The 12,179-nt window shown below is 38.2% G+C and overlaps 1 protein-coding gene across 1 annotated transcript in view; it reads right to left on the reverse strand.

The window, feature by feature from the left end:
* PTPRR (protein tyrosine phosphatase receptor type R) overlaps positions 1 to 11,076 on the reverse strand; it is a 273,414-nt gene extending 262,338 nt beyond the window's left edge. Inside the window, exon 1 of the mRNA XM_054445132.1 lies at positions 10,671 to 11,076. Within this exon, the coding sequence (XP_054301107.1) occupies positions 10,671 to 10,728 (58 nt within the window). The 5' untranslated portion in view covers positions 10,729 to 11,076. The remainder of the gene's footprint in view (positions 1 to 10,670) is intronic.
* Positions 11,077 to 12,179: the final 1,103 nt, after the last annotated feature.

The following is a 12,179-nucleotide window of genomic DNA, read 5'->3' on the forward strand; positions in this document are numbered from 1 at the left end:
TCATGCTGGCACTCCTTTCCAGAACAAAGCTTTTCATCAAACTTTACAAAAAAAAAGGTACACCTGTCACTTAATCTGAACTGAATCTCTCCATCAGGATAGAAAAACTTCTTCAAGTCTCCACTCAAAGGAACAAAACATTAGTATAAGCAAAGCCTCTGTTAATCAGGGCCCCCTTCACATAAACTCATTGTAGGATGTCAAACTTTCCCTGTCTAATACATATTTCTCTAAGACTGAAAGTCAGCATTAGAAGTGGAGTGTTTTGGCCTTTGTTGGATGTTGTGGATTCATATAGTCTGTAGAGCAGGGTAGCAGGAGTGATGATACCACATGTCCTACCCAATCCCTGAGACTGACAGATACTTTGTCAGAAGAAAGGTTGCCCATGGTGGCAGTGCCTCTGGCGGTTAGAGGTTTTTTTTCTCTTATATACTTGTTTTGAAAGCAGCATTTTGTTTCTTCAACATGAACTTGCTAATTATGAGCATTTAAAAATTTATAAGGTGAAGGTTTTACTAGTATTTTAAAAATTGGGACATGCTTATTTGATTTTCATAGTATACACTCTTCACAAACGAAGGTTTTAGAGTGATTTGTTTTAATAGGTCAATAGTCAATGTGCACCATTTTTCTTTTTATATTTTCTTTTCATTGGTCTTATATTTCAGCTATAGGAAATACAGCACCAATGAAAGTTTTCACATGTTAATACAACTCCTACAACTACTAATATTGAATATAGAATATATTCAGTGTTCCAGGTTCCATGCTGCAGGGCCTTATACATTAGTTTTTTAAATGGGAGAAGATGGGATTCGAACTCAGGTAGTCAGATCCTAGAGCCCCAATTTTTTTTTTTGTTTGTTTTTATTGTACTACATGAGTTAAGGCATATTTTTGTTGTTTCTGAAGTATAAGCATGCCATTTCAAAACATTTTTCAATCCTAAAAGGTAAGACAATTATCTTACAAAAGCACCTTGGGTAGAGTTTAGCACATCAGAGGGATTTAGGAAATACTCATTTGTTATCTCCTTCCTGTCTTAAAAGGAAATCTATTTGCCTCTTCCATATGAAATCCAATGCTTGCCTTGAGAGGAAGACTTTTTATTATATTTCTGTAGCTTCAGTTAATGCTCAGATTTAGGAGTTACAAATAACATGATAAAATTTATAATTTAAGCCTTCTAAATATCAGGCATTCCCAGTTTGAGGAAATAAAACAATCAAAAGTAACCAATGAATGCCTGATGGGAAATCCTGATGCTCTAGAGATACAGAGGTGCCCAGCAATGCCAAGAGCCATGCCCAAATGCCCAAGGAGACCAGGCTTATGAGGACTCATGAGAATTGCCCTAGTGAGCTTCTTAAATGTCATGAAATGTTCAGAGGCACTGAAACAGCTGCCAGATGTGTCTCTGGATTTGCATAGAGAAGGGAAGCATCATGAAAAAGTTTCTATAACTGAATTCTGAGTTTTCTTGTGAACTATGGGTCTCCAATGGAGTCAAACTGGAGCTATAAATAATAGGTCACCTGAGGTAAAATCAGCAGTGAGAAGAGTCCTAGAAAAGCAGGGTCAGCTGAGTAGCGTGGGTTTTAGGGGAGTGGTGAGTAGTTCCACGAATAGGTTGTGGCTGCATGTGACCTTTTCCATTATGTTCTTCCCATATCAATGCCCCTCCTTCTATCCCTTTACATTCAAACACCCCTGTCTTGGCTGGTGTCTGCAGGTCCTTCCAACATGGACCTGCAGCCCCATGGTCTAGAAATTCCATGGGCTACAGATGGTAAATAGGAGAGTATCAGTTGGTCAGTAGAGAAGAAGGATGGCCAGAGGAGTAGACAACAGATGAGAAGCCTATAGACCTATGAGCAGCATCCCTGGTCCATGCTTGAGCTTTTCACCCTTTGTGGGTCCCTAGAGGGATTAATTAGGAAGATGTATCCTAGGACAAGTCTAGACTACCTGCTAAGCAAGGCAGTGCAGCAGGAACAAGACACTTCAGATTTATGATGTTTATGTAAATGTTACACATTTTCAGTCACAATCAGGCATATCCAAGACAAATTTGTATTTCACATTCATTTAAGTAGAACTTGCTGAGGACATGATGCTAGAATTCATGTTTAGATGAAACTTTTAGAAAAGGCATTGGGAGAGATATCTGCAGGGAGGTAGATGTTTTAGAGCTTCATAGTCCACTACAAACCTGCACATATGGTCAGGCTCCTGCCTATAGCATACAGATGAAAACTATCAAGAAAAGGCTCAACTGAAAAAAAAAAACACTCAGAATCCAGAATTTATCTAGGTGTGTATGCTTACCCAGTACTGGCATAAACATAAAAAGAATAAGAAATTCCTCCAAGGTATAAATTAACCATTTATCATCTCCTTAGTCTAATCACATAATGCCTAACACTTCTATGGCACTCTCTAAGACTGCAAGTTTGGATATATTATCCCACTTAACTCTCAACTACTATGGAATTCTGCTAAAAAGTTATCTAGAAACATGATATTTCCCCTTGTTTAAATTTTCTCCTTTCTTCTGTTTAAGCTACTTTATTTTCTTCAGGGAGAATTTTAAAAATACTACCTTGAGTCAAGAAGACAAAGAAACTAAATTGCTTATGATTGAAAGCCATAGATTTACATTAACGGATTGATGGTCTTTCAACCTAACTAACTCACTATGATATTATGTTTAATCATTTTTCCCAGATAAGTGAAAGTCATCCAGTGGTGAACTGATTCTGTGCACTTATTGCTTCCTTTTCTCTCCAGTATGCCTCAGGAATTGGATCATTAGTACAGTGAAATAGTTGTAGAGTCTTGGTCTGTCCATATTGCTGTACAGGCCAGTGAATCACTGTGAGATGCTTTTACTCTGTGCTCATTAAGTGCTCCTTTCCAAAGAATCAGTAGTTTAGGACTGCCTGAGGCCAGTCTTCTCATTTAAGCCAGAAAATGGACATTGCTTTAGATCTGAAAAGAAAGGAAATAAAAAATAAAATAGAAATAGGAAAAAATAATTCATGTCCCCAATGAACTTGGCATTTGCTAAGTTCTAGACTGCTGCATAATATAAACAATAGTTTTGCTTTGTTGTTGGTCCATGTGGCTGCAATTTTAGTGGACATCAACATCTTAACATATTAAAATCAAATGAGATTTGATTATGAGGAAAGTTTATGCAGTCATTATAAATAAAAATGATTTAAATGGAAAGTGCTAATGTTTACAATATAAACCTGCTAATTGTCTTTTTGTGGTAAATATCATTACTATAGTAGGCACTTATAGTTACATTATATGGTACATAAGCATTAGGATATTTGATCTTAAAATAATATTTTAGCATTACATCTTTCTTTTTCGAAACTACTAACATCCTTTATGTTGGGAAACATCAACGCTACTCTAAGTGTGTCAGCATTTGTAAATGCCTTGAAGATGAAAAATGCACTCATGGGCCAAGTAGAATCTTTCAAATCCCCTTTTAAAGGAAAAAATGGCTTTCACTAGCTTTTGAATTTGACTCACAGAACAACTTTTAAGATTTAACAATAAACTTACCATAAAATATAACATCCATGTTATCTCTAATACTAATGGCAATGAATGGGCTTTTGATTTGTGATCTGATCATCTCACATAAAGCGATTTTTAAATAATTCACAAAATAGTCTCCATTCTTCAGGTGTAAGAATGTCTTCTATAAGAAAAAACATGTGGAATTCAAAAACTTTATGGTTCTATAAAGACCGTATACACATAAAATGAGAGAAAAAATGTATACAACCACTCAAATATTCAGTCATTTTGTGTGATGATTTGGTTTTTATTTCAGAGAGAAAAGGAGGGTTGAATAATTTTTGATCTTGATTTATTGAAGCCACTGTCTCACACTCCCACCTGATTTTGAATGTGTAAATGTCTTGTATTTGCTATAGGTAGATAATAACCAATCAGTAATCAGGGTTAGGAGTTCCAGGTCCATTCTGTAGTGGACAACTATCATGCTATGTTGTTTATCTAACTCTTTGAGCTCTTTAAAGTCAAAAAAAAAAAATCTCATTCTGTTCTTAAGTAGTACTGGAAAATCATGCAAGAATGTCTATCCATCTAGAAAGAGTTCAGCACACAAGTACACTACAAATAGCATCATGCCCATGGGACACAAACTTATCTTATGGACTGTATTTACATAGAAACTTTTCTGTTCCATCTCCATTTACTTGTTGTCAATAAGTGTAAATTGCATTCAGGTAACAGTAGTAAAGTCAATTATCTTCTTTATGGTCATGAAGATGAGATATAATCTCTTGGTCAATGTAAATTAATTTATCATAATTCATTTTACCAAATACACTTAATGTATGTATTCATTCATTGAACACTTACTGATGCCATATTAGGTAACAAGCATAGTTCTAGGGAATAAGTATATAGAAATAAAGCTGCAATTGTGTTATTGTTCTCAAAAAACTTCAGTATACAGGTTAAGTACATTGATGGGGAATATACAGGACTGAAAAGGGAAATGTAGGAGAGCTACTTGAATGAGGTGAGGCATCCAAAAAAAAGAAGATTCTCAAAGTGGGCTATGCCTGATCAACATTTAAAGTTGGAGAAAGAGTCATCTAAGAAAAGGAGCAGATAATTGGTATTTAAGAGAAATAGAACAGTAAGTGAAATGATTCAAGACATGGCAAACCAACGGAAATTTTGTCTTAGTGTGATATTAGTGTGCAAAGGAGGGCATGATGAGAAGACCTCATCGCAAAAGACTTTGCCTTGCTAATGAGTTTAGAGTTTATTCTAAAAGAAAAGGAGATAGCTGTATTAAAGAATTTTATGGAGAAAGAATATGATCAGGTATGCTTTTAAGAGTTTCACCTCCGACATTATTATAAAGAACAAATTTGATAGGAGGTCATCACAAGATATTATGTGAGAAATAAGAATCTGTCTCAAGGCAGTGACGTGATCATGGAGAGTGGAGAACATCTTATGAGAAGAGCTGGAAACCTTTAAGACGAAAGCAGCAAACGGATGATCTAGGATCAATTATTCCTTTCAGACCTGGGTCATTGTGAGGAATCCTGGTGTTATTCACAATGTTAGAGAATATTTATCAGAGTAATTGTGTTGAGAAGTGTTGAGTAAAAACAGTTGTATATAAGATTATTGTGGGGCCAGGTACTGTGGCTCACACCTATAATCCCAGCACTCTCTGAGGTTGAGGCAGGAGGATTACTTGAGCCCAGGAGGTTGAGGCTGCAGGGAGCCATGATTGCACCGCTGCACTCAAGCGTGGGCGACAGAGTGAGGCCCTGTCTCTAATAACAACAACAATAACAACAACAACAACAAAAACAAAAAGATTACTATGGAATATACAATGACTTCTAGGTAATTTTAAATATAGAACCAGAGTTCAGGGGAGATAACTGAGGTGGAAATGTGGATTTTGGAATCTTTGACGTGCGAGTCTGAGTAAAATTATCCAGGGAGACTGTATACAGAGGAAAATAACAAAAAATCAATGACAAGCTGTAGAGAGCACTAACTATTAAATAATACACAGCAGAAGATCTAAAAGTACAAATTGAGAAATGGCTGGAGAGATAAGAGGGAAGCTAGGAAGTAATGACTGTCTGTGGAAGTCAAGTGAGGAAAAATTTTAAAATTCAGAAAGGGGTCAAAATAGACAAGTACTATAGAAATGCATTGACAACAAGAACGTACATCATAATAACCTTTTGAATTATGCTCAACCATAGGATGATAGGATGAGGGCTGAAGTTGATAGAGAAGTAGGTGAGAAATAAAGAAGAAAAGGCTGAATGCGCATAATGCATCCCAGAATTTTTACAGGGTGTTAGGCAGGATGTGATTTTCAATGGAATATGCGAGGTGCTATTCTACTGGAGGTGCTAGAAATATGTCATCTCCAATATACATATTCCTATGTCTTTTAAGTACCAAAGAAGCAAATCAGTTTTTCCTAGTGTATTAGACTCTCTGTTTGTAAATCAGCTGATGCCTGTAGCCATTCCTACATGTACAAGGCATTTCACTGAGAAGTGAAAATGTAGCCAATCAGCAAAGCATTTGGGCTGCACAATATCTGGCAATCAGTTTGAAAGACTTTTTTCACTGAGTTGATTAGTAGTTCTGGTCTAACACAAACCCACCCTTTATTGCCCTTCAGTTCACAATGACAGCAAAATCTGTTAGAGATAGTGTGTTTTGGGGGCATGTGAGGCAACATGAGTTTTGGACAAATGAGCTCTGTTTAAGTCCATTCTGGAAGTGGCTAAGTGGACTATGTGTGTTTTTTGTGGGTGTTAAGAAGATATTAAATGCAAAAAGAAGAGATCAGAAATATCACTGTATTATGTTATTTATTTAACATATTTATTTAATCTTTAGAAAGATTTTATGTCAGGAACTGCCCCCAGGTACTAGGTAGCCCAGGACCTCCAATACATGCAACAATAAACAAAACAGGCAAAAATATGTGCCCTAAACGGGCTTACATTTTAATACAGAGAGGGGAAACTACAATAAACAAAAGTAAAATATATTGTATGTTAGGTGGTGAAGACCTCTGGGGAAAGAAAAGCAGGGAAATGGTGTTAGAATTTTTATCTGGGTGATGTGGGGAAGGGAAAATGAAATATGAAATAGGATAACCCCATTAAGAAGGTAATATTTAATTAAAGTCCTAAAATTATTGTGGGATTAAGCTATGGAGATACCTGGAGAAAGAAAAAAGCAAAACAGTATGAAAAGGTGAGTTCCTGGCATCTTCTAGAAACAGAAGGATAAATATGGCTGGAGAGAGGTAAAAAAAGAAGAAAGTAGTGAGAGATAATATCATAGAAATAATGTGGAGAGAGACTCTAGACCATTGTAAGGTCTATATTGAGTGATTTTCAACAGGAGAAATGAATTCTGGAGTTCTAAGGAACATCTTAAAATCTTAAAATGTATCATTTACCTGTTAGTCTATCCTTTCTTTTGAGGGTGGTACTTCTGCAAATCACCTCCCAGATCTTCTTGGCACCATCATAGAATACCTTTCTTCTCAGAGACTAGAGAAATTGACTATGCACTTCTCTGAGAGTGAAGAGATAGTTTCAGGAGATACATTGAAGGTAGTCTTTGTGCCATTCAAAAAGGCTGATAGTAAGAACAACACGGAAATTTGAAAGAACCTTTCCCAGAACTCAAAGAGAAATCAATGGATTGAAATCGGTTTCTGTATTTTGTTAGCAAAACATTCCCTAGGAAAAAGAAAGCTTTCACATGAGAATTTTTAATATATCTCAAAAATGTACTCTTTTGCAACTAAAATACAACCCTATAAATAATATCTCCACAAATGGAATATGCTTCTTTGGACAAAGAAGCATATTCCTCTCCTTTGAAGAGGAGAAATGCTGAAGAAAATAAGCTCTGTGGATCTTCCACATAATATTTTTTTACCATTCATATTATTGTGGTGGCTTTTAATTGCCTTCTTGAATATTCCTGAAGTGGTATTTTCAACTGGAGTTTATATATTAAACTGGTTAACGAAAGAGTAAAGAATAAGGACAGTTAGGTAAAAAGTATTTTGCACCACTAACTTAATAAATGGTGGCCTCACCTATTGTAGAACCAGTGTATAATTTTATATAGTATGCAACCACGGGTCTGCAAACCTGGGCTTTTATCCTGACTATGCTATTAACTACCACTTTAATACTCTAGATCTTCATTTTCTCACCTGTAAAATGAGCAGTTGGATGGACAATAACCACAACTTCCTTGTTAGGTGATCTGTAAAAATCGGCTGCCATGGGTAGAGTTGTGTCCAGCTTCTTTAACAAGAACCATGCTTAGTAATCCTTTAGTGTGAATTTACCCAGAGATGCCACTTACACAGCACTGTACCCACTCCTCATTTTTCTCCCACAGCTATTATAGACCACAGTACTTCTCCCTAGCCAGAATCCGAGTCATAATCTTCTTTTTTCCCCTGACGGTGTCTTAGGCAACCATAACCAAAATAATGGAAGATGGCACTCAAGTTGAAAGCAGTTTGCTACTTATCATTACAGGCATGGTTATATTGAAGGCAACAGTTCCTAGTATAGCTAAAAAGAACACTTACATCCCATTAGCCCATTCCTCCCATCTCTAAAGCATTATAAGATGTCATCAGTTCCACCAGAATAAAGCAGTTGCTGATACCCCGTGCATAACAAAAATGGATCAATTAGCTTCACAGTTAAAGAGGCCTGAATGTATAGAATTCATTTCCCTTCTTTATGAAGTCAGCCTCTGTTCTGACAGAAAAGTCTTCCATAAAAGTAACAAATTCACACCTTCAACAAGTAGAGATATTAGTGATTTCTTGATCTTTGTCATCCCGTCCACTTATTTTCTTAATCTCCAAATGTATAGAAGCTTAGACCAAGGAGCTGTGTTTGTTTTAGTTCTGATGAAAAGCCCTAACAATGTTATTAGATAACTGTGATAAATCTTAATCTGATGGCAGCTTGTGACCCACAAATTGCTGTTTCAAATTAAAATGCATTTAAAATGAAATTGGCAAGAGAACTATAATATTAAACTTGCAATCTGCTGTGATAAAACACCAATATATTTCACTGTATTAAATATGAATACAATGAATATTTAGCATCGTGCAATTGAAATATAAAAATGCCCTTAAATGCATTTTCTTATTAAATTAAAATTGGTTGATTAATCTTACTTTTTATATTTGTTTTGCAAATTAAAAAGTTGAAGTAGAGATGGATTGGATTGGCTTTGGTAATATACCCTTTGGCAGAGCTCCAGGTATAATCTAGGGCTACAGGCTTCTAGGTTTCTCATCTGATGAGCAAAAATCCTCATTTTTCTCATCCCAAATATTCATCTACAGTAAATCAAGACATGTTTTTCACATGCTTCAGTTTATTTATAACTTTTAAGGTATAATTACTCAAGATGTATCAAATGTGATCTTTAAACTTTTTTATATGTTAGTTTTGAAAAAATGACTACACTGATATTGTTGGCAGACCAGCTAAATCATTGCTACCTTAGTAAGAATTGAGATTTTTCTGTAATGCAGGTTTTTATCAGTCTATTATTAAGCAATATTATAAATAAAACTCAACCCAATGTGTATGTTTTCATCCCACATTTCAGCATTGAAGAATTGTATGTGGTAATGAAATAATTCACTACAGCTGTTTGCAAATCATTTAATAATCAAGTCATAGCTATTTTCTGGTTTTCAAAATGTACCAAAGAACTATTGAAAACCCCCCAATATAACATCATAATTATAACAATTAACATGTGTATTTAATAATAGTTTTAATAATCCTATGCATTATTTGCTCAAAAGATTCATGATACATTTAAATAATAGCATTAGCTGGAATAAGAAAGTACCATATTTCACTCCCACTATTGTACACAGAGAATAAAATTCACCCACTCTTAAAAAAGATACTGCAAGGATTGTAATTTCAGAACAATTATTTTTACTCATTACCCCTAGAACATAGTATACACTCAGCAAATGTTGCTTGAAGGAATGAATGGATATGTGTGATTGGATGAGAAGCACACTCAGGGAAAATGCCTAGTCTCTGGTTGTTACAGGACTACTGCATGGAAAACTGCTGTCACAGTAGGGTTTCTAAAATCTCCCAGCCATATTTTATTTTGGTTCATGTGTGTGTGACAATGATAAGGAATTCAGCCTAGCAAGTCTCTCTGCATTAAATAGAGGTGCTATGTATGCAAAAAGCAGGGACACCACGTATAATATCTCCCAGGTACTTCCCAAGGTTTGCTTCCACACGAGACTTGATATTGATTCTGGTGCCTCAAATCTATTTATATTTGGGAGCAGTCTCACTGTTACTCTTGATTACACCTTATTAAATCTGTCCGAGGGGCAGTGCCTAACCCAGGGTTGTCAGCTTTGGAACTGTAATTGTTTTTTGTTTTTGTTTTTTAAAGTGCCAGCGGGCGCTAGCCATGGTGCTGAAAGAGACAAGAGGATTCTATTTGAAACCTTTCCTTCCTCTTATTGGTTTAGAAAATTCGAGTGACAAGAGCAGGGGCCAAAAGAGCCTGGTGCAGCATCACTAATGTGGACCATATATTTCGATCTTTTGGGCGGAGATGTGGTCCATCAGGTTACAGCCAATGCCTTCCTATGAGCGCTCGCTAGACCAAGAGACCTTATGAATGTAGTAGCCGCTGCAGTAGAAAAGGTTACATCCAGCAGGATGTCTTGTCCCTCTCCTGAAAAATTGACAGTTAAGTGCATAGCCTAGAAACAAGAGCAGGGAATCTAGACGGAGGGGAGGCGAAGGGGGGAGCAAACCTGTATTCATATTGAAAATGTTCACTATTTTCGTATAAGGTAAATAAAAATCAAGAGCTAATTTTAGGTTAAGTTTTCGGCCTCAGTTTTCCAACAGGTGCACGACTCCCTCACCCCTTCCCTGTCAGGTACTGTCCTGCTTTACCTTTTTAGAAAGGCTTTCTTCGCAAGGCAAGCTTTTCCTAGAGTCCTTAAGCATGTGCAGTTTCCCATCTCATGCACAGCTCCGGCTCTAAGCCTGGCAACCCCTTACCTGCAGCGTGAAGATTAAGGAGCAGGCACAGCGCAGGGAAGCCGACTGCTCTCCGCATAGTGTTTGCATTGAGAGGTGGAGAAGAAACTCCACCACGACCCCACTTCAGGTAAAGTGTTATTAGAAAGAGCCACCGCCAAGGGTCTTCTAGTCTCCGGGATTCAGGTCCTCGGCTGGGGTTTGCAGAGCAGTCAGTCTGTGGCGCCGACAGAAACCAGCACCAGCTTCAACCTCCCTAAGAGAGGGAGAGAGGAAGAGGAGTAGGAGGTTGCGGGTAAGGGGAACAGAAGCGCTCAGAGGCGGCAAATGCCTGGCCTTCTGGACGCCCAGAAGCCAAGGCGGAGACGGCAGGGTGGACTCCGCGCCAGCCCAGCAGCCCAGCAGCAGCGCCGCGGCTACTGAGCATGCCCAGCACCGGCCCTCAAGAGGCAAGGGAGTTTCAAAGTGAAATTCCGCTTCTCCGGGTCTTAGCGGCGGCTTGGAGCAGAGTAGGCTCCATCGCTGGGGTGGTGGTTGGGGGTGGGGGGGGGGGGAAGGGGGAAGTGCGGGGGAGGCGCTTGCTGTGGTTACTAGGTACCCAGCGTCCATCACAAATCCGAAGGTGGGGTGTAGCTGAGTGAGAGTAGATGGGGGCATGACCAGAGGAGTCAGAGGAGGGAGCTGATGACAGCGTCAACCATGCCACCCACCCTACTCTTTCCCCAAATCTTGATTTACACGTGGACTGAGCTCACTGCTGGGAATTGGCATTTGCAGATTGACCAGCTTCCCAGGACTCGCCTACAGGAATAGAGGTGTCTTCCACTGCTGAGCATTCTGGCTGCTTGGGGGAAGCGTTCCCAAGGCAGCTTGCTTGGTGTAAGCAGTAACCATGTAACTCGGGGGTGACTTCGTCCTTCCTACAGCTTCCCCCTCTTTGCTTCTCTTTCCACTCTTTCCAGCTCAATGACTGTATTTAAACTTTCTTCTGACTCAAGTCCTCACAGTGACAGAAAGGAGTGAGACGATACTTTTAGACTAGTAGAATATATCCGTGTAATTGAAGCAAAAGAAGGCATCTTTTTGTTTCATGGAGGTAATTAACTTTAGTTTCCCTTTTACTCTTTAAGGTGAAAGATAATAGATCACTTCAGTGCCTGGACTCATCAGGCCCAGCTCTGTGTCTCTAGGGAGGCTACCACAGTCTGCCTAATGTAGATGGTTTTTTGTCCCCCCATCTAAGTCTTTGGAGTGTGGAAAGCCTTATTAGTCATGGCTAATTGCTGCTAGTCAAGTCATGAAGTACCTCAGCTAGACTTCTCTCTTTTAACTATCCCAGGGCCACTGCCCTTTCTGCCTCTGTGTCTTCATGGACACTGTTACCTCTTTCCTATTTTCCTCCACTTTCACCACCACCACACTAGAGTTTTCAAAGGTGTAATGTTGGTCTCACCTTTCCAGAAAGCCCTAACTCTAACTAACTCTAGATTACAGTGATCTTTCTCTTCCACAACACTTGTTTAGCAGTGC

The sequence above is a fragment of the Pongo pygmaeus genome, chromosome 10 (genome assembly GCF_028885625.2).
Source record: "Pongo pygmaeus isolate AG05252 chromosome 10, NHGRI_mPonPyg2-v2.0_pri, whole genome shotgun sequence".
NCBI lineage: Eukaryota > Metazoa > Chordata > Mammalia > Primates > Hominidae > Pongo > Pongo pygmaeus.